At 44.7% G+C, this 21,953-nt stretch overlaps 1 protein-coding gene across 1 annotated transcript in view; it reads left to right on the top strand.

Annotated features, from left to right (window-relative positions):
• Nucleotides 1-201: 201 nt before the first annotated feature.
• Nucleotides 202-21,953, top strand: part of LOC142313030 (uncharacterized) — a 248,965-nt gene continuing 227,213 nt past the window's right edge. The window contains 5 exon segments of the mRNA XM_075352016.1: nt 202-216; nt 263-331; nt 529-619; nt 15,601-16,666; nt 18,765-18,930. Of these exon segments, the coding sequence (XP_075208131.1) occupies nt 202-216; nt 263-331; nt 529-619; nt 15,601-16,666; nt 18,765-18,930 (1,407 nt within the window).

Below are 21,953 nucleotides of genomic sequence, written 5' to 3'. Positions count from 1 at the left end.
GGTGACGGTATCATTGTATGTGTCAGGTTCCTATAAGGTGTCAGGACGTCACCGTCTATTTCTCCATGGAGGAGTGGAAGTATTTAGAAGGACACAAAGATCTGTACAAGGACGTCATGATGGAGGTTCCCCAGCCCCTCACATCACCAGGTAATAGACAGGACTAAATACACACGGCCTATCATTATCTGTATGTAAGGAATGAATTCAGTCCCTGTATGTGTCTCCTCCAGGTCTATCCAGTAAGAGGACAACACCAGAGAGAGGTCCCCGTCCTCTTCTCCCACAGGACTGTAAACAAGAAGATCCCGATGTTCCTCAGGATCATCAGGTAGATGGAGAGAAGGTGCCATGAAATCTCCCTATGATGTGTAGACGGCTGTGAAGGTCTTGTGCTCAGTCTTGTTTTATCCTCCAGTATTATATGTGTTATACTTGTGTAATGAGAGCGGTGGAGATGGCAGGATTAGAGCTGATCATAGATGGGACTTCTCCATCTGTCTGTGACTTTTACAATATTTGTTTCAGGGGGAAGATCTGCCCCATATTAATACTACAGAGACATATGTGAGGGGTGATGAGCGGAGTAAAGAGGAGATTCCTACAGATGACCGCCCAGGTGAGTAGTGACCACTAAATGCAGAGAAGTCACAGATTCTTCTCATTCAGCAGCTGCTACAATGTGGGACTATAAAAAGAGGGAACAAAACTAATTGTCCTAAAAATAAGGAGTAAGAGGTTTCCCGTACATCCTAGACACGGGGAATGTGCAGTTTATAGACTTATGCTTTTTGAGTTTCCTTTTGTCATGTAAAAAAAATCCTATCAGACCGAATAATTTTATTGCTTTTTCCACCTTAATGTCTCCCATAATCTGTAAAAATACATTGAGAAACCAACGAAAATCTGTTTGAGTGGAAAAATAAAAACAAAGAGCTGAAATAATGTGGTTGCATAAAGCTGCTCACCTTTAACCCCTTTACGACCAAGGACATAACTGTAGTCCTTGGTTACCACAGGCTCCGTCGGAGAGCTCATGGTAGTGCCCGTACATCTCTGCTGATTTGATCAGCAGACATGTGTGGCTAACAAATGCAAGTAGATCAAAGATCCACCCATGCCTGTTAACTGACAATGGCAGCGGCGGTGATTGCGCTGTTCCCCGCCACCATCGGCAGCCTTGTGACGTGATCACAGGGAGCTGATGGTTGTTATCTTAGCGCTGGGTCAACTGATGACTTCCTGTGAGAGTCGACACAGCGCCACCACTCACAGGAGATCAGCATTTCTCCTGATCAGACCGATGCTGCTCTGATCAGGAGAAATGCACTAGCAATTGGACTGTGCATTCATAAAGTCTCCTAGGGGAACTAGTAAAATAAAGAAAAAATGTGAAAAAAACCCCAAAAACTTTGTATAAATATGAAAAAGTAAAAAAATAGAGTTGATCTAACCCGCCAAAATCCAGGACCGGCGGATCATTGCTGAATTGAAAAAAAAAGTCCGGATCCGCTCCGGATTCCGGTGCCCATATAAGTCTATGGGGACAAGAATCTGAAGATTAAAAAACGTTTGTGGAGGGGGTAGGGGGTAGGAGCGCGCACGGTGTACTCACCCAAGGCTGTGTCATGGTAGCAAACTCCTTCCGGGTCACGCTTTTCCCTTCCGGAGCCGACAATTCAGTATTGATTGTTTTGCCCGCCCACCGGCGCGTGTAGTTGGTTGCAGTTAGACGCGCCCCCACCCTGAGTGGCAGCATGTCGGCTGACTGCAACCAAACACAGACGGCAGGACAGCCAGTGGGCTGGGAAAGCAGTGCAAGTGTCTGCGGGTCAGTATGGTGAACGTGCATGTGTTTTAGAAATACATGCACGTTCCTGTCAGAGGTGTGCGCAGCTGTGCCGGTGATGTGGGCTTTTTTTCTTTTTTTTTATTTGTTTTTCTTTAAATAATTAAAAAAAATGACGTGCGGTCTCCCTAAGGCTGCTTTTACACTTCCGTCTTTTTCCATCAGTCACAATCCGTTGCTTAGAGTAACAACTGAATGCTGCAAAATAATTTGCAGGATTCATTTTTTCTTTATCGTTCCTATGGGAGACCCAGACCATGGGTGTATAGCTACTGCCTCCGGAGGACACACAAAGTTACTACACTCAAAACGTGTAGCTCCTCCCTCCTAGCATATACACCCCCTGCTAGCCAGTCCTAGCCAGTTTAATGCTTTGTGTTTCAGGAGGTCACACACACATGCATTCTCTGATTTTGATTTTTGATTTTTCCTTTTGGACAAAGATTTGGAAGAAAAGCGGGTCCAGTCTGGACTCCCGGCATGTCCCTTCTCACCCCACTGGGCGGTGCTGTTAAGGTTGATTTCAGGGCTGTATCCCTTTCATGCCGCGCTCCTTCACCATCCCATGCTGGGGCTCTGGCTTGAAGTGGGAGCCAACACGGTTCTCACTGCTTTGCAGGAGACCGGTCTCCATCCGCAGCCCTTTTGCAGGACCCTGCTGGACGGAGCTATCATCCCCCAGGAACCTGGCAACCTGCGTCTCAAGCTAAGTATATGAGACGTTATTACCACAGAAAGTGGTCTTTCCAGGGGTCCTTTATGTTTATTTATTGGGGGAGTGTGTTTTATGTTTGGTGTTAACATTTCCGGCCGGTTCTCCAGTTTTCACTGGAGAACCGCGCCGATGGTGCCTGCACGCCGGCCGCATGTTTTACTCTAGGCCCCGGCTTCGCCTGAGGCCTAGTTTCGGTTTCCACTGTCTCTGCATGTCAGTCTTGCAGAGAGGCAGTGTAGCTCCGCCCAGCGGCTGCGCAGCACAAGGGAAGGGACACTCCTCATTGAGGAAGGATTCCCTCCCCTGGCTACCTCACTGAGGGAATCCTTTTGCCGCTCTAAGAGTAGGCCCCGCCCCCTCTCCTCGCTCCGGTCGCCATTTTCTCGGCGTTCTCTGTGCCTGCATAGGCACAGAGATTCCACAGTGTGACAAGTGGGGACCTGGGCTGAGGGACCAGGGGGCACAGACATGTCTGTTTAAACGATTGGCAGCCACAACCTCCGGTTGTGCAGCTGCTTGTTTTATCGGTTTATATATCCTGGGGGCCAGTCTTGACAGAGCCCCCACCTCTGCAGCATGTCTAACAGAGCAGGGCTGCAGGTTGTTTTTATTATGCACTGCAGGTAGTCTCGTACGGCTGTACCGAGCTCATAACCATGGTGGGCCCTCAGCTTGGAGGCAGAGCCGAATGATTGCTAATTAGTGGCCCCTCCATCTGCTCCGGTTTCGGTGGCTGACCCCTGAGGGAATCCTATTTCCAGGGGTCGGCTGTCCTGGCATCTGCTGAGCATGCACCTCCCCTCTCAGGGCGTTTTCTGCTTCAGCTCGCTCAATAAAGCTCACAAAGGACTCTCCTTCTGGGCTCAGACCCCGTCCTCCTGACAGGGAGACGCAGGGTCCCCTGTCCTTCCCCGTCCCGCAGCTCCGATTACGAGCTGACTCACTGGACGAGGAGGATGTCTCTACCAGGGGCTCGGACGCTACTTTATGTACATTGATCCGTCCGTACGTGACGCAGAGCCGAATGATTGGATTGCGTCCATTATACTTGTACTGGACCTCCATCTGCCCGTATCAGGGGAGTATTCCCCGCTGGCAGAAAGGCATCAGTATACCTTTAACAGGACGAGGAGTGTGTTCTTTAACCACTCCAGTTTTCAGCCTGCTGCGTCCAAGCTCACAGCCTGTCCTGCAGACCCCAAAGCGGGGTTCTGCGGCCTGTTTCCCCCTCCCATCAGAGGTGGTCAAGGAGTGTACTCATTCGCCAAACGTGGCCCCTCCAGTGTCCAGACTTTCAGCCCGGATAGTTGTATCAGTGGCTGACGGCACCTCTATAGGGCTCCCACGGTACATTAATTTTGTACTGGACCCCAATCCGCCGGAGTTACCTTACCTAGGAGAACACAAAGTGTGTTCCTTAACCACTCCAGTTTTCAGGCCCCTGTGACCAAGCCCAGGGTCCGCTCTGACAGTCGCTTCCCATGAAGCGTGATTCTGAGGACTGTGTTTCCCCTGTCCACCAATGGTGGTCAAGAAGTGGGCTCAGTCACCTCAGGTGGCTCAGCCCGGACCGTTATGTCAGTGGCTGATAGCTCCTCACTTAAGGTTTTGCGGTCCGCCCGGTTGTCCTTGGGCCAAGTCGGTATTGGGGCGGCAGCAGCTTCGTTCTCCTCAGCTTTACGGCAGTGCGGTTCTTTTGTACCTTCTCTGCTTGTCTGGAGGAGATGCATTCCCTCACAGGGACTCTATGCCCAAAACGGTTGCCTGAACTTCCAGACTTCAGTCTTTTCATCCTATGCCAGGTCTGCCATGCTGGACACCGCACGGCGGTGGTCTTGGCTACTTTCCTCGCTATCCGCAGGCTCCTGTGGCTTCGGTAATGGAAAGCAGATGCCTCTATAGGGGTTCCTTGCTGGGCTCCCCTTTGGTGGGACCAGTCTCTTCGGAACCAACTGGATGAAATTCAGGAAGCTCTTGGCGGGGAGAGTTCTTCCTTGCCACAAACCTAAACCAGGGAACCTGTCCAGGACAGGAGTCAGTTGAGGTTTTGGTGGTTTCCGTTCCTCCATCTGATCGTCCTCTAGCTCGGCCTTGGTTCATAGAACCAAATAGCTTGAAGCTGCGTCTTCAAAAGACCGCAGGAGATGCTACCACGGAGTCAGCTTCCTCCGAGCTATCTAGCCACGCCAACCACCTCCTTGGTCGGTGGCAGGCTCTCTCCACTTGGCGACGTATGGTTCTACCACGTCTCCGTTCAGTGGGGGCGGGATCATATCTCCCATGGCTACAGGATGGATTTCTGTCCACCCGCCAAACAGATTTTTTTCTGTCACCTCCCGGCTCCAAGGCCGCCGCCTTCTCACAGGCCGTGGCATTTCTTGCAGGCCAATGGAGTAATTGTACCGGTTCTCGACTGGGAACGGTTCTGAGATTTTTGTTCAAATCTATTTCTAGTCCCCGAAGAGGGCGGTGCCTTCCGACCTAGATCTTTAGCTTTTTCAGCATGGTCAGGTGTGGCGTTTTCACATGGAGCCTCGGTCTTGTTCCGTGTGTTTTTTTTCACCGGATCAATCAAGAACCCAAGGAGATTCCCTAGCAGCCATCGGCATCAGAGATGCTTTTCGGCAGGGGTCAATCGCAGTTTCACACCAGCGTTGACTACGTTTTGCCATCGGAGTGGTCCAATTCGTGGCTCTTCCCTTGGGGTTAGCCACGGCCCCTCGAGTATTCTCATTGGGGCTGCTGTGATTGAGGTCCTGCACCCCTAGGGATTGGCAGTGATCGTTTGCCCTGGACGGCCTTCTTCTCGGGGCTTCATCCAGTGCAGACTCTTAGCAGAGTACTTCGCTTACTCTCGCCACTCTAACCTATTCGGGTGGCTTGTCATTCTGTTCAAGTCCACTCTGACTTCGAACCAGAGGTTCTCAGGGACGCAATTCGAGACTCTGTCGGCTCTTGTGAAGCTGCTCTTAGTCGATCAGTAGTCCCTCCGCTGGCGGTCGACGTCGTTCTATCAGACACCAAATACAGGTGCTGGTCAGACGGTGGCGGCAATGGAAGCGATTCCTTGCCCAGTTTCTCCTGCGTCTTCTGAGACTGGATGTTTTCCGCTGTACACGCGAACTCCCTCCTTCCACGGGGTGGTGGCTTTGCCACTGACCAGGGGCTCGTTTTCAGTGGTGGTTTCGGCCACTCTGTCTCAGGGACGCTCCTTCCTGGCCCCGTCCCGGGTGATCCTCACCAGGGTGCTGGTCTTTCCGCCTTGGGAGCAGTATATCTCCACCGTGGAGCGCAGGGCGCTTGGACTCTGTCCGCATCAGCCCTCTGGATCAATAGGCTGGAAATCAGAGCTCTTTTTCTAGCTCTCTAAGCCTTCACCATCTGTTGGCGGCTAGGCACATTCGAGTCCAGTCGGAAAACGTGACAGCGTTTTCCTACATCGACTTCCAGGGCGGGACACTCAGCCGCCTGGCAATCTTGGCGCCTCAACATTCTTCAGTGGACAAGGGACTCCTAGTCCACCGTATCCGCAGCCCACATCCTAGATGTCAAAACTGCGAGGCAGACTATTTCAGCTGTCCAACCGTGGTCCACAATCCTCAGGTTTTGCGGTAGACACACTGGCTCATGTTTGATCCCAGCTTCGTCTCTACCTCTTGCCCAGAGTCCTGCGCAAGATCAGTAAAGGGGGCCGTCGGGTCATTCTCTTACTCCAGACTGACCCAGGCAGGCTTGGTACCCTGACCTGCTCCTTTTGTCCGTTAGGTTGCCATGGCATCTTCCGGACCGTCCAGACCTTTTCTCAAAAGGTCCGTTTTTTCCGTCAGAATTCTGGATTCTCAGATTGACGGCGTAGCTATTGAGTCCTGGATCTTGGCGACTTCTGGTATCCTTCCTGAAGTCATCTCCGCTATGACTCGAGCTCCAAGGTGTCCTTGGACCTTTTTAGCCTTGCCGACCCTCCTGTCCCTTCCACAGTCCGGTCTACAGCTAGGACTATCCCTCATTAAGGGACAGGTCTCGGCTCTGTCAGTATGTGCCAGCGGCGTATCGTCCGGCTGGCTCCGGTGCGCTCCTTTAAGGGCGCATCTCACATCATTCCGCCTTTCCGGCGGCCTATGGAGCCCTAGGACCTTAATCTGGTCCTCCCGGTTCCCGGAAACCCCCCTTTGCGCCTCTTAGGGAGGTTTCTTTGTTTCATATTTCACAGAAAGTAGTCTTTCTAGTGGCTATAATTTCCCGCCAGGGAGTTCTGGCGGCACTTTCTCTGAGTCACCCCCTTTTTTTGGTCTTTTGCATCAAGACAAGGTGGTCTCCGTCCGACTCCGGACTTTTTTCCCTAAGGTGGTTACAGCTTCCACCTTATCCGGGGCAATTTTCCTGCCTTCCTTTTGTCCGGCTCCTGTTCATCGCTTTGAGGAAGCGTTGCATATCCTGGATCTGGTGCGGGCGCCCCGGATCTATGTGTCTCGCACCGCCGTTATTAGGCGGTGGACCTCTCTCTAGTACTGACTGCTAGTCAGCGTAGCGGTCTCTCGGCATCTAAGCCGACCCTGGTTCGTTGGCTTAGGTCGGCCATTTCCGAGGCCTACAAGTGTACTCAAGTGCCTTCCCCGCCGGGGATTAGAGCACATTTGATCAGACCTGTCGGTGCCTTTTGGGCTTTCACGCCAGGCTACGGCTCAGTAGGTCTGTCAGACTGCAGCTCGAATTAGTCTGCATACTTTTTCAAAGCTCTATCCAAGGCATGCTCTTGCTTTGGCAGACGCGGGCTTGGGCAGACGCATCTTTCAGGCGTCTGTCGCCCATTTGTGAAGTTGGGTTTGCCTGCTTCTCAGTTGTCTGTTTATTCCCACCCATGGACTGCTTTTGAACGTCCCATGGTCTGGGTCTCCCATAGGAACGATAAAGAAAAAGAGAATTTTGTTACTTACCGTAAATTCTTTTTCTTATAGTTCCGTCATGGGAGACCCAGCACCCTCCCTATTGCCTGTTGGCAGGTTTCTTGTTCCGTGTGTCTTCACCGGCTGTTATTGTTGTAGACAGAGGTTCCGGTTCTTCCGGATTTTACTCTGTCTCTTCTTGTGGGTGGATGTCCTCCTTCAGCTTTTGCACTAAACTGGCTAGGACTGGCTAGCAGGGGGTGTATATGCTAGGAGGGAGGAGCTACACGTTTTGAGTGTAGTAACTTTGTGTGTCCTCCGGAGGCAGTAGCTATACACCCATGGTCTGGGTCTCCCATGACGGAACTATAAGAAAAAGAATTTACGGTAAGTAACAAAATTCTCTTTTTTTCCCATAGACTTGTATTAAGGACGGAGTGTGCCTGATGGCCCTGCATTGCATCCGCTATCCGACTGATCAAGGTAAAGCCACTCGGCTGAGGGCTGGTAATCTCAGGTTGGGGAGCCCCCCAGCCTAAAAATATCAGCCAGCAGCCACCCGGAAATGCCGCATCCATTAGATGCGACAGTCCTGGGACACTGCCCTGAAGCGGTGGCAATCGAGGTAATAAGGAGTTAATGGCAGCCCATACCTGCCACTAAGTCCAACTTACTGATGGCAGGTGTCTGAGACACCCTCCCCCCTGCCCCATCACTAAACTGTAGTGAAAGTAAATAAACACAAACACTGAAAAATCCTTTATTTGAAATAAAAGACAGTCACCCTCTTTCACCACTTTATTAATCCCCAAATACTTGTCCTGGTCTGACGTAATCCACAAGAGGTCCCACGACTCTTTCAGCTCTGCTAAATCAGAAGCTGACAGGAGCGGTTGTATAGCACCACCGCTCGCTGTGAGCTCCACGGAGCAACTTAAGTGAGTCGCGCTGTCAGCGATGACGTCACTCAGGTTACCTGCGGCCACAGCTGGATTCTTTTTGCCAGGTACAAACTGTTACAACGGAGGATCCGTTTTTTTTAACTGATCTGTTCCATCAGTTGTACCACAATCTCCAACGCATCCATCACATCAGTCACAAAACAGATTGTGACTGAGGGAAAAAGACGGAAGTGTGAAAGCAGCCTAACTTTGATACCCAGCCAAGATAAAGCCGTCTGGGGGCTGGTATTCTCAGCCCGCATCCGGACTTTTACAGTCCGGATTCGCTCAGCCCTATTAAAAAACCCTAAAACTTCAAATAATACACATATTAGGTATAACCGTATTCCAAAATGCCCAAGCTATTAAAATATAAAATAAATTAATCTGATCAGTACACGACCGTGGCAAGAAAAAAATTCTAAATGCCAAAATTACATTTTTTGATCTCTGCAAAATGTTAGAAAAATGCAGTAACAGGCAATCAAAACCTCTTGTCTGCACAAAAATAGTAGAACTAATACTGTCAGCTTGAGATGCAAAAAATGAACCATCACTGAGTCCAAGATCCTGAAAAATGAGAACGCTACAGGTCTTGGAAAATGGCAACAAAAGCACAATTCTTTTTTTTTTTTTTTTTTGGCCAAACTTTTTTTTAACCCTTTAGATACAAGTAAAAGTATACATGTTTGGTATCCACAAACTCGTGCCAACATTAAGCATCATAATGACATCAGTTTTACAATATAGTGAACCCGCTGAATAAAATACCCCAAAAACAATCGTGCTATTTCACTGTCCTTAGAATTTTCCCATTTTCCAGTACACTATATGGTAAAACTAATGATTTCATTCAAAAGTACAATTCCTCCCGCAAAAAAATAATCCCTCACCTCACATAACCTCCTCTTCAAACTTGCTCATTGAGAGGCCAGAAGAAAACATGAATGGAAAGGTAAAAAGCTCTTCGGAGTGTCCAAGTGTGGGGTGACTTATCGCCTAGGACTCGTCATGGTGGGGGGAAGGAGAATCAGGGTGAGGATTATGTGATTCAGCTTTTTGGCTAGTGAGACTGGACTGTGTGCAAGACAAGGTGGTGCCAGTAAAGAGACTGGAATTATCTGCCATCCAGCTCACAACCTGCTCGCATTGTTCTGGGTTCAACAGTGGTGTACTGTGCCTCTGTCACCCTAGGTATAGGGAAATACCAAGCAAGCTGTGAAAGGTAACAGAAGGGGGAGATGATGACCCCAGGCCAAACGTACAGCGGGTTCCTGGGGTCTCTCACCTCCTTAGATAGGTTCCTAATCTATGCACCGAGCCGGATACCTGACCCTAGATATCCCTAGTGCTTGACTTTAAATAGTGAACAGGTGGGATGGGTTCTTTGTCAACCCCCACTAAACGCTAAAGGGGGGACACGGGGAAAATGCGTGAATTACTTATCCACAAATGACTTGGGTAGGAGTTCAGCAAAGCTTCATCAACGATACTATAAATGAGAGCAAACCACCTTGCTTGCAAGGAGAGCTATAATAAACTCAATAATATCATTAGCACCAGTCCAGGGAAAAAAGGAGTATTTAAGCACAAGAGAATACTGATGTTCAGCAGCTGGGTGGAAGACGAGCTCCTGCTGGGTCAAGATGAGGAGAGATGAAAATCCAACAGGAAAGCTACCTATTACAATGAATACTAACAGCAGTAGCAATAGAAAGTAAGGGAGCATTTTGCGCAGCCAAACGCTGTGGCCTTCTATTGCCAGAAACCACATGACTGTCTGTCACAAGTGAGACACCCGTGACAGCCCCTCTACAATTTGGGACAGGAACCTAGAACATGATGGGGTTTGGGGTGCTCCCACAGAAGCAGACACAGTTTGCCCTGTCACACGACCACGACGTTCACCAACATCAGCACCATGCCCACGTCCCCATCCCTTAATGCATGAATTGCACATTTTTAATTAGGTACACAGTAAAGCAAACTCTTTTTATAGGATAGGATGTACTGAAATTATCCCTTTTATTGGACTGATTGATCTTACAGTAGATAGCAGCAATTTTAGAATTCCAACTATAAAATGGTGTTTTGTTTGAGACAGCACTAGGTAATTTAATGCAACCCTACCTAAATGGATTTAGTTGAAACACGCACTCTATTAAACATTATAAGCACGGGGAATTAGCGTTTCCAGACCCCATTCTTTACAATCTGGCAGCGCAGCTGCAGCACTTTAAGAATTGCGAGGGAGAGGGTGCGGGAACCTCGCCGTCATTAGTAGCAATGATACGTTATGCACTAGGAAAAAGAGATTTACCTACAGAACTAGACTCAGGGGGATTCTTGGGACTGTCTGCTCCTGTGTATCATACCTTAAGGGAGATGGGGGAAAACCTGGGAAAGGGTAAAGGATATACTTGAAGTACTCAATTATTCACTTATTTGGGGGAACTCTAATCTGCCTGAGCTTCATGAGTTGCAAAGGTTTGAGTTTTGGCAGCGGAAGGGGATCAAGAAGATACAGCAACTGTTTGATGAGGGGTGTGACAAGCCGTTTGAGATGCTTAGGAGTGAAGTTGATATCCCAGGTACCAGGTTTTTCCAATACCTTCAACTTCAGCATGCTTGTGAGGTACAGTCTGGATCTGTGAGTTTGTCACCAGTGGACCAGACACCGCTGCTGGATATTTCAGTGGCAGCTGGGGACACGAAGGTGGCAATCTCATGGTACTATATGTATTTCCAAGATACCAAATTCAAGGCGGAGACCTGCACTCTTAGAGATAAATGGCAGAGAGACTTTGGGAACATTTCAGCGGAGTTGTGGGAGGAGGTAGTGCAGAATATACCGCTACTGTCAGTAAGTGAGGCACAGAAGCTGTCGCAGTTATTCTTAATATGCAGAGTATATAGCACTCCAGTGTTTCTATTCAAAATTGGAGCTAGCCGTGACTCATGCTGCTGGAAGTGTGGCATAGCGGACACGGATCTGATCCATCCCATGTAGAACTGTCCACGCCTGAGAAGATATTGGATAGGTGTGCTGGACCTTATTGACTCTGTGTATGACTGTCGGACAGACCGTGGACCTCTGACGTGTGTTCTTTGGTACACTGCGGAACGTTCGATCACCAGAGAGCCATAAGACAGCTATTTCACATATTCTATACTTAGCATGAAAGGTCATAGCGCTATACTGAAAAAACAGCAAAACCCCAGATACTAAAGAGATGATTGAAAAAGTAAATGGTACACTCTGGCTTGAGAAGTATGTCTACCAGAAGAGGAGGGTGTATCAAGAAATTTGAGGGACCCTGTGCCCCATGGCTGGATACTCCAAATATGGCCCCTGCGATATTGACATGGGCTAGAGCTTTGCTAGCAGGTCTGTTTTTGCTTGCCCCTATGTAAAGAGATGTGTTACTATGTTAAATCGGCTCTTATATGTTTCAGTCAGATAATTTAGGTATGACTGCTGATGTAAGCCTAGCTAGTATGCTGAGACGGGTAGGGGACTTTCTTTGGATGCGAGGAGAGAAGAGAGTGGTGTGACGGGGACTGTTTTACATACTTGCAGGTATACGTATTTGTGTTTGTATCCAAAACTGTTTAATAAAAAATTATCTGATTTAAAAACTTTATAAGCACTAACCAGCTCAAATAGCAGCAATTTTAGAATTCTACATTTTTGAAATTGCATTTTGTTTGGTGCAGCAGGTAATTTTACGCAACCAAGCCTACCTAAATACCTTTTTAAACAAACTGGACCCTACTATGAAATCTCTGCCTATACTAACAAGCTCTTATACCAACGGTTATGGTTATCCCTTTAAAATGGCATCTTCTTTGTGGCAGAAACAGGTCATTTAAAAAAATCAACCCTGCCTAAATGCCTTTGACACAGCTTCCAGACGGGTTTTGTAGTTTAGTCCTGAAAAGGGTTGTTTATGGAATTTTCAAGCAGGTCCTGACACACAATAACACTCTCCCTTATCCAGTAGCAGCAAAGGAGTGTAGACTTTATATCTACTGAAGTTATACCCTGAAACAAGGAGAACAAAGACAAGAGTATAGTGCAAATATTTTATATTTATTTCAAAGAGACTGGCACAAAAAGGAATCGGCAATACAAATCAGAGGTATGTGTATGACAACATGTATAAAAATGTAAAGCATGAGGTACACAAGTGCAGTACTAATAATATCTGCAGGTCAAAATGTGGTCAGGGCATAAAGCACTGCAAAAAGAGCCATTAAGGTAAAATACAGAAGAGCATACACATAGTCCTGCTGCTATTTCTTAGGCTGTGTCAGGACTATGGGTATGCTCTTCTGTATTATACGGTTTATGCTGCCCACTGTCTTCTACCCCTCTGACCTGTCGGCCAGAGTGTAACTTGTATCCTTGTGCATGATGTTCACAATTTTCTGCTACTTGGGCTATGTGCAATATAGGGCCACCTAACCAATACCTAGTGTGGGGTATTTTACTATTTATAGCACTAAAACTTTTCTCTTCTGCTTTTGAATTTGTGTAAATCATTACCTATTTTACCTTTATGGCTCTTTTTGCAGTGCTTTATGCCCTGACCACATTTTGACCCGCAGATATTATTAGTACTGCACTTGTGTACCTCATGCTTTACATTTTTATACATGCCTCTGATTTGTGTTGCCGATTCCTTTTTGTGCCAGTCTCTTTGAAATAAATATAGACTATTTGCACTATACTCTTGTCTTTGTGCTCCTTGTTTCTCTAATCCTTTAGAGTGTACCATATAGGTAAAATGTCATTCTTCCCCTAATTTTTAATTTTGGATATCTGAAGTTATTCCCTGTGGTTGTTAGATTGGGAATGACAATGGAATATGTGCAGGTTATAGTGAAATGCGCACAGATTGCTGCTCTTGATTTCTTGTTTATTTCAAAACCAAAATTTACTCAAGGTACCAGAGGTGTGCTAGTATGAAAAAACAAAGAAAAAAACACCCTCTAAAATCATTAATTTGTATGTATTAAAATCCCAAGCAAACATACCATACACAAGAAAAAAGTGGTGTGTAAGTGCTACACAAGGGTAATTTGTGACACAAAGGCAATAGGGGCAACAGGGAGTGACTTAAAGTAAGAATATTTCTCGATTATAGTCAGAAATGGAGTGACTTAAGGGTGCTTTACACGCTGCGACATCGCTAACGATATATCGTCGGGGTCACGTTGTTAGTGACGCACAACTGGCGCCGTTAGCGTCATCGCAGTTTGTGACACCAAGGAGCGACGATCAACGAGCGCAAAAATGTGAAAAAATTGTTGCTCGTTGACACATCGCTCCTTTTCCAAATATCGTTGCTGCTGCAGGTACGATGTTATTCGTCGTTCCTGCGGCAGCACACATCGCTATGTGTGACACCGCAGGAACGACTAACATCTCCTTACCGGCGTCCACCGGCATGGAGGAAGGAAGGAGGTGGGCGGCATGTTCCAGCCGCTCATTTCCGCCCCTCCTCTGCTATTGGTCGACTGCCGTGTGAGGTCGCTGTGACGCCGCACGAACCGTCCCCTTAGAAAGGAGACAATTCGCCTCCCAGAGCGACGTTGCAGGGAAGGTAAGTCAGTGTGACGGGTGTTAGCGATGTTGTGTGTCACGGGCAGCGATTTGCCCGTGACGCACAACCGACGGGGGCGGGTACGCTCGTTAGCGATATCGGTACCGATATCGCAGCGTGTAAAGTACCCTTTAAAGTAAGAATATTACTCGATATAGTCAAATTTATTATTTTCATGTGTTTGTTTTTGAAACGTGAAATTTAAAACTTTTGATAAAAAAATCCACTGCTTTTATGTAACTTCAGAAATCTCATGACCTGGCTGTGAAATATATCCACAGTGTAAACTGACCAGAGCTGTCGGTTTGTGATCCTCAGTCTGTCAGTTTACGCTACTGCTACTGGTGCGGGTCTCACTCATAAAGGTGAAATGTGCAGCTCCACCCACGTGTTTCACAATGATATCCGCAGCGTGATTTACCACTCCAGGTAAGTTACTGGAGGTCCATAGCAAATCTGATCCATGGGAACATAGCCTAAGGCTATGTGCGCACGTTGCGTACAGTTCACTGCAGAAATTTCTGCAGCGATCTGAAGAGCACATGTGCGTTTTAAATCGCTGCAGAAATGTCCGTAGTGAAGCCGATTCCATGCGCTCTGCCTGCAGCTCCTCCCATAGACAGAGCAGGAGCTGCCGGCAAAGCGCACGGAAGAAGTGACATGTCACTTCTTTTTACGCAGCGCTTCGGCAGTAGCCGAAGCGCTGCGCTCTAAAACGCCACGTGCGCACGGCCCCTGCACAATCTCCATAGACTGTGCAGGGGACGCAGGACGCATGCAGTTACGCTGCGCTACAAAGCGCAGCGTAACTGCATGTATTTACGCAACGTGCGCACATAGCCTAAAAGTTATGGGAAGGTGACAATTAACACAAATTTCAGAAATACCTAAATAACACAATTGTTCTCCCTACATTATATCCCTCAGCATTGATGAGGAGGCCGGGATGTCACCTATTATTTCACCTTCTTTGAACATTCAGTTACCAGAACTTAGTTATGGATGTACTTACTGGATTTACTGGATTTTTTTTTTTTTTTTTTAGACATGAGTTTGCGTTTTTTTGCATTGGTCATTCATGTCTTACTATGCTTCTAGCTTTGACTTACTTGGCCATTAGAGTAGTTAGATTTTTTTTTATAGAAGTTTGGTGCAGAATTTAGGTTCACCACCTCCCGGGGATACGGGAAGTATGTGATTAGGAAAGAAAATGAATGAGAGAAGCATTACTCGCCAGTCACAGCACCTGCTGCTTCAGTGCTTATTTCCAGCCTTTCTGTACTTGGGCTGCAGCACTCAGATGTTGTATATGGCAGATCATGGCTACAGTCATCACTGTCCTCACAGTATACCTGATGCAATAGTCATGTGTATTATCAGGTTCTTCATCACAGTAGATAAGTAGAACAAGATCAGAGGGGATCGCTAAGGTGGTAGTCTGAAATGGCAATGTAGTCAGCAAGTGAATAATGTTTAGTAAAATTTACCACATTCTCTCTTAACACACTTTTTTGACAGCTTGAAAAAAAACACTTCAAAAATGCATTTGGTATTCTAATTTTACACCTTCTACAAATTCTTCTCGTATATATATTTTTTGCAGGTGACTGTATTAGGATATCAGAAGGACTTTTGGCATCTTCAAATTTTCATTCATATGATCTTGGTTTGCCACAAGACACAATTGAAGAACATTGCATTATCCCAGCTGTATCCTCAGTGCTTGACAGCAAAAACCTATTATATACCCCTTTTAAACATCATTTATCACAGACTATTAAGGAAAATAAAAGTCATCAAAATGATGTTAGGGTTACCATAGGAAACAAGCCGTTTTCATGTTCAGAGTGTGGGAAATATTTTAATCGTCATGCAAACCTTGTTTCACATAAAAGAGCGCATACAGGGGAGAAGCCATATCCATGTCCAGAATGTGGGAAATGGTTTAAAGATAAATCAACTCTTGTTACACATCAAAAAGCTCACACAGGGGAGAAGCCATTTTCATGTTCAAAATGTGGGAAATGTTTTACAAATAAATCAATACTTGTTAGACATGAAAAAACTCACACAGGGGAGAAGCCATATTCCTGTTCAGAATGTGGGAAATGTTTTGGATGTAAATCAACTCTTGTTACACATAAGAGAACTCACACAGGGGAGAAGCCGTTTTCGTGTTCAGAATGTGGGAAATGTTTTGCAAATAAATCGGTTCTTGTTAAACATCAGAGAACTCACACAGGGGAGAAGCCATTTTCATGTTCAGAATGTGGAAAATGTTTTGCAGATAAATTAACTCTCGTTAAACATCAAAGAATTCACACAGGCGAGAAGCCATTTTCATGTCCAGAGTGTGGCCAAGATTTTAGTCAGGAATCAAGTCTTGTTATACATCAGAGAACTCACACTGGGGAGAAACCATTTTCATGTTTAGAATGTGGGAAATGTTTTGCAGATAAATCAACATTAGTTAAACATCAAAGAATTCACACAGGGGAGAAGCCATTTTCATGTTCAGAATGTGGTCAAGATTTTAATCAGGTATCAAGTCTCATTATACATCAAAGAATTCACACAGGCGAGAAGCCATATTCATGTTCAGAATGTGGGAGATGTTTTGTGTGTAAATCAGAGTTGGTTAAACATCAAAAAAGTCACATAGGGAAAATGCCTTATTTATTTTGAAAATGTCGGAAATTATTCTTATATTTTCCATAACACAGCTCACACATTTGAGAATAAATTTTCATACTCAGAAAGTGGGAAGTATTTTATTTGAATAGTAAATTCTGTTTTAGATATTAAATCTTGTTACACATAGGAGAAATCACAAAGGGGAGAAGCCATATTCATGTCGTAAATTTAAGGAATAAATTTAGGCTTCAAAAAACTTACAAGATAGAATTTTTTAACCTCCCTTATTGTCGAATTGTACAAGTTCGATTACAACAGTCACGTCTCATGAATCCAAAAATCAAGTAGAATCCAATTATATAAAATATATATATATATATATAATGCACTGAATATTTTATACTAATATATATGTATGATATACAGTACATATGCGTTCCAAATTATTATGGAAATTAGATGTTTCAAAGATTTTTCAAATAAACTCATGGAGTGCCTTGTGTCTCATGGTCTTTAGTCACTAAAATCAATCTCAAACACCTGTGATAATGAGTTTGCCAGGTAAGCCCAATTAAAGGGAAACTTCAGAAGGCCGTTCCACATTATTAAGCAGTCACATATTTTAAGCAATAGGAGTCAGAAAAAGGATCTCTCTGCTTCTGAAAAACATTAAATAATACAAATAATAATTAAATAGTGCAATGCCTTGGACACGGTAGGAAAAAATTATATATTTCACGAAAACGTAAGCGTGATCACTGTACTGTGAAGACATTTGTGGCTGGTACGCGGCACAGATGGGATAATGCAGATAAAGGCATAATGAGGAAGGTTTCTGCCAGATAAACTGATTGGATTAAGAGAGCAGCTGCTAAAATACCATTACAAGTGACAGAACTAGAAAGATGGCAGAATCTGCCTCTCAGTATTCTGTGCAGGATATACGTATTGAAGATGATGAGCTTCTGTAAACTTTTATATCCCCTACAAACAATCCCAATGTTATTAAAACACACTGATGTTAAGAAAGTTAATACAGCTATTAGAAAGTTTATGTGGAAAGGGGCGGCATCGCCGCATCAAATTGCAAACGCTTATGATGAATAGAGAAGAAGGAGGTACAAATTTTACCAAATATAAGGGGGTATAATTTAGTGAGTATGGCGAGACACATAATAGTCCTTTAACACCAATTGGTACTTCGACTAAGGACTAGAAAATGCCGATGCCCACCCATTTAACATAATTGCACTTCTACATACACCACAAGGCCTCCTTCCCACAAAAATCAAGCAAACAGTGATATTCAGGGACACAATTGTTAAGTGAAACGTAATAATTAGAAAACTAAAGTTGTCCTGTAGAATCTCCAAGTATCTGCCCTTATGAAGGAACCCTGCTTTCCTACGTTTGGGAGAAAACAGGTTGTTGTAGGAATGGAGAGAAAAGGGGATCCACAAGGTGGCGTACATGCTACACATAGAGGAAAAAAGATGGCTGGGAAAGGATGAAATAATAGATAATTACACACATAAAAGCCAACAAATGCTGCAGTATGGCCAGATTAAAGGGTCGGTAATGTCTTTGTTGGTACGAGTGGACGAAGAGACAAGGAGTAATGACATAGTTTTCTTTTCCCTTTGGCAGATAAATCCACCATTGCATTACTATACAAAGTGTTTAGACCTAGTCTTCAGCAGTAGAGTAAGACAACTAGGTGGAACTGAAATGGAAGTGGGAGTTAAGATACTAAGTGGGTGGAGAGCTTTGAGTAAAAACCATTTTGAGTGAGATATGGAGAGATTCGCAATTTCGGATCTTGCACAGAGCAATAATAGCTTTTGACATCCCAATCTCGGCAGCAATCAGAGACCGGAAAATTCACCGCCCAAAGTGTAAGCTTAGAGATGCAGATCTTTTCCATGGATTATGGGAATGTCCAGCAGTAAGGGTACTTTGGGATAATGTGAGGCGGATGTTGGGCAAACTATGGACAAACCTGGAATAAATATAGCAAATCCTTTGCTATATTTATTCCACTTTTCTGAAAGGGGTGGCGAAAGGCAGCCGGAGGGAAAAGAGTTCATTCCATACTGAGACACTGGCTGAATTATTCGCTTGGTGTCAACCTAGATTGGAACACAAAAAGGAAAAGGCATTAAAGCCATTCATAGTGAAATGGAAAACGTTTTTGTTACAGTATCATAGAGACGCTGAAATAATTAACTACATGAAACCTTTCCGGTTAACAGAGTTGTACATATTAAAGGACATAAGCAGCACATTAGGAAAATTGAAAGTACCGTATTTTCTGGATTATAAGATGCACTTTTTTCCACCAAAACTGGGGGAAAATGGGGGTGCGTCTTATAATCTGGATATAGCTTACCAGGGTGATGGAGCGGGGTCACAGTAGGCAGGGTTGATGATACTGTGGGCTCAGAGGAGGGGGAGTCACAGCAGAAGGGTCATAGGACAGGGGGTCGGAGTGGTAGGCACCTATGATCTGCCAGCAGGATACGGGCTCGATAGAACTTCGGGCTCCATTGAACTGCTGGCAGTACGCAATAAACATCAAGAAAATAGCCGCTGAGGCCAATCTGCTCAGACTCCGCCTCCGTGGCCATTTTCTTGAAGTCCATTGCATCCATTACCGGCAGATCAATGTAGCCCGCAGTGAGCCGGCAGATGAATGGAGCCTGCAGTGCACCGACAAGATCAATGGTGCCCACAGCGTGCCGGCAGATCAATGGAGCTCGCAACGCACCAGCAGTTTAATGGCGCCAGCTGCGTTATCACCGAGCCCACAGCATTGCCGACCCTGCATCCTGAGCCCCTTCCCCTTGATGAAATATTATATTATAAGACACACTAGGATTATAAGACGAACCCTCATTTTAACATTAAAAATTATTTTTTTCTATTTTTCTTCTCTAAATTTGGGGTGTATCTTATAAATCTAGTGCGTCTTATAAAACGAAAAATACGGTACCTGCTGGCTACTAAATAGATAAGGGGTCCCAAGTAGCAGGAAAAGGATGTAAGAACTTGAGACTGTACTTGTGGAGAAAAGGGTGTGCGTCACTGTGTTGTAGGTAAAGAAAATTATTGTGTGAATTGGCGGGTGGGCTGGTGTAGTTAAAAGTTTGCTGTTAAGTTAAGAAGTTTCAAACTGCAAAGAAATGTATAATCAAATAAGGCTGAACATCAAAGTTAGATAATATTATAATGCTATAAGCATGCCGAAAAACATTGAAGTATACAATGAAAAATGCCACTTGCTAACTTGAAAGTGTGAATAATGAAATGCATACCTGCCATGAATATTAGGAAAAAGGAGATATTTAACAATCGCATTGATCAATGTAACTGAGCCCCAAAACCTCTTCAAGGTATATCTCTATATTGGGGTCCCTAGCTCTATGAGCCTAACTGTGTCATCTCATTGCAATTAAAAACTGCTGTGTGTGGAGAGGGGTAACCAAGGACTTTCTTATATAGGAGATGGAAAAAACATGGCCAAAGGGGGCGGAGCGGTGTTCACATTCAGAAAAAAAACTTCATAATACTAAATAGGATAACTGAAGTGGTTACCCCTCTCCACACACAGCAGTTTTTAATTGCAATGAGATGACACACAGTTAGGGTCATAGAGCTAGGGACCCCAATATAGAGATATACCTTGACGAGGTTTTGGGGCTGAGTTACATTGATCAATGCGATTGCTAAATATCTCCTTTTTCCTAATATTCATGGCAGGTATGCATTTAATTATTCACACTTTCAAGTTAGCAAGTGGCATTTTTTATTGTATGCTTCAATGTTTTTCGGTATGCTTATAGCATTATAGTATTATCTAACTTTGATGTGCAGCCTTATCCTTATGGCCCTTAGTCATAAACCTCCAAATCTATGACTAAGGGCCACACTGGACTGAAACGCGTAACACGTTACTTTTTAAACTTTGGATATCCCTCTAACGCATGTTAGTTTTAATAATTTTTCAATAAAATGAGATTTTAATCATATTTTTTGGACGTGTTGCTGGATCAGGAAAGGAATTTCCACTGCTGTTTATCCTGAGCCCTAAAGCTAGATCCCAGGAGGGCATGGAAGCCTGAAAAGGAGGTTTGAGGTTCTTAATAGCTTTGAAAAATGTACATACAACCCCTGGCAAAAATTATGTAATCCCCTGGCTCTGAGGATGTTCATTCAGATGTTTACTTTTGTTTATAAAAAGCAGATCACAGACATGGCACAAAACTAAAGTAATTTCAAATGTCAACTTTCTGGCTTTAAGAAACACCAAAAAAAAAATCATGAAAACATAATGTGCTAGCCAGTAACAGTTACTTTTCAAAACCTAATGGGGAAAAATTATGGAATCATGAAAAACAAACAAACAAGAAAACACTCCAATACATCACTAGTATTTTGTTGCACCACCTCAGGCTTTTATAACAGCTTTTAGTCTCTGAGGCATGGACTTAATGAGTGACAAACAGTACTCTTCATCAATCTGGCTCCAACATTCTCTGATTGCTGTTGCCAGAGCAGCTTTGCAGGTTGGAGCCTTGTCATGGACCATTTTCTTCAACTTCCACCAAAGATTTTCAATTGGATTGAGATCTGGACTATTTGCAGGCCATGACATTGACCTTATGTGTCTTTTTTTCAAGGAATGTTTTCACACTTTTTGCTTTATGGAAGGATGCATTATCATCTTGATAAATGATTTCATCATCCCCAAAACATCCTTTCAATTGATGAGATAAGAAAAGTGTCCAAAATTTCAATGTAAACTTGGGTATTTATTAAAGATATAATGTCAGGCATCTCTCCAGTGCCTTTACCTGACATGCAGGCACATATCATTAATGACTGTGGAAATTTACATGTTTTTTCAGGCAGTCATCTTTATATATCTCATTGGAACGACACCAAACAAAAGTTCCAGCATCATCACCTTGCCCAATGCAGATTCACGATTCGTCACTGAATATGACTTTCATCCAGTCATCCACAGTCCATGATTGCTTTTCCTTAGCCCATTGTAACCTTGTTTTTTTCTGTTTAGGTGTTAATGATGGCTTTTGTTTAGCTTTTCTGTATGTAAATCCCATTTACTTTAGGCGGTTTCTTACAGTTCGGTCACAGACATTGACTCCAGTTTCCTCCCATTCGTTCCTCATTTGTTTTGTTATGCATTTCCTGTTTTGGAGATATATTGCTTTAAGTTTCCTGTCTTGACGCTTTGATGTCTTCTTTGGTCTACCAGTATGTTTGCCTTTAACAACATTCCCATGTTGTTTGTATTTGGTC

The sequence above is a fragment of the Anomaloglossus baeobatrachus genome, chromosome 5 (assembly GCF_048569485.1).
Source record: "Anomaloglossus baeobatrachus isolate aAnoBae1 chromosome 5, aAnoBae1.hap1, whole genome shotgun sequence".
Lineage (NCBI taxonomy): Eukaryota > Metazoa > Chordata > Amphibia > Anura > Aromobatidae > Anomaloglossus > Anomaloglossus baeobatrachus.
This window is presented reverse-complemented; position numbering and strand designations above follow the sequence as displayed.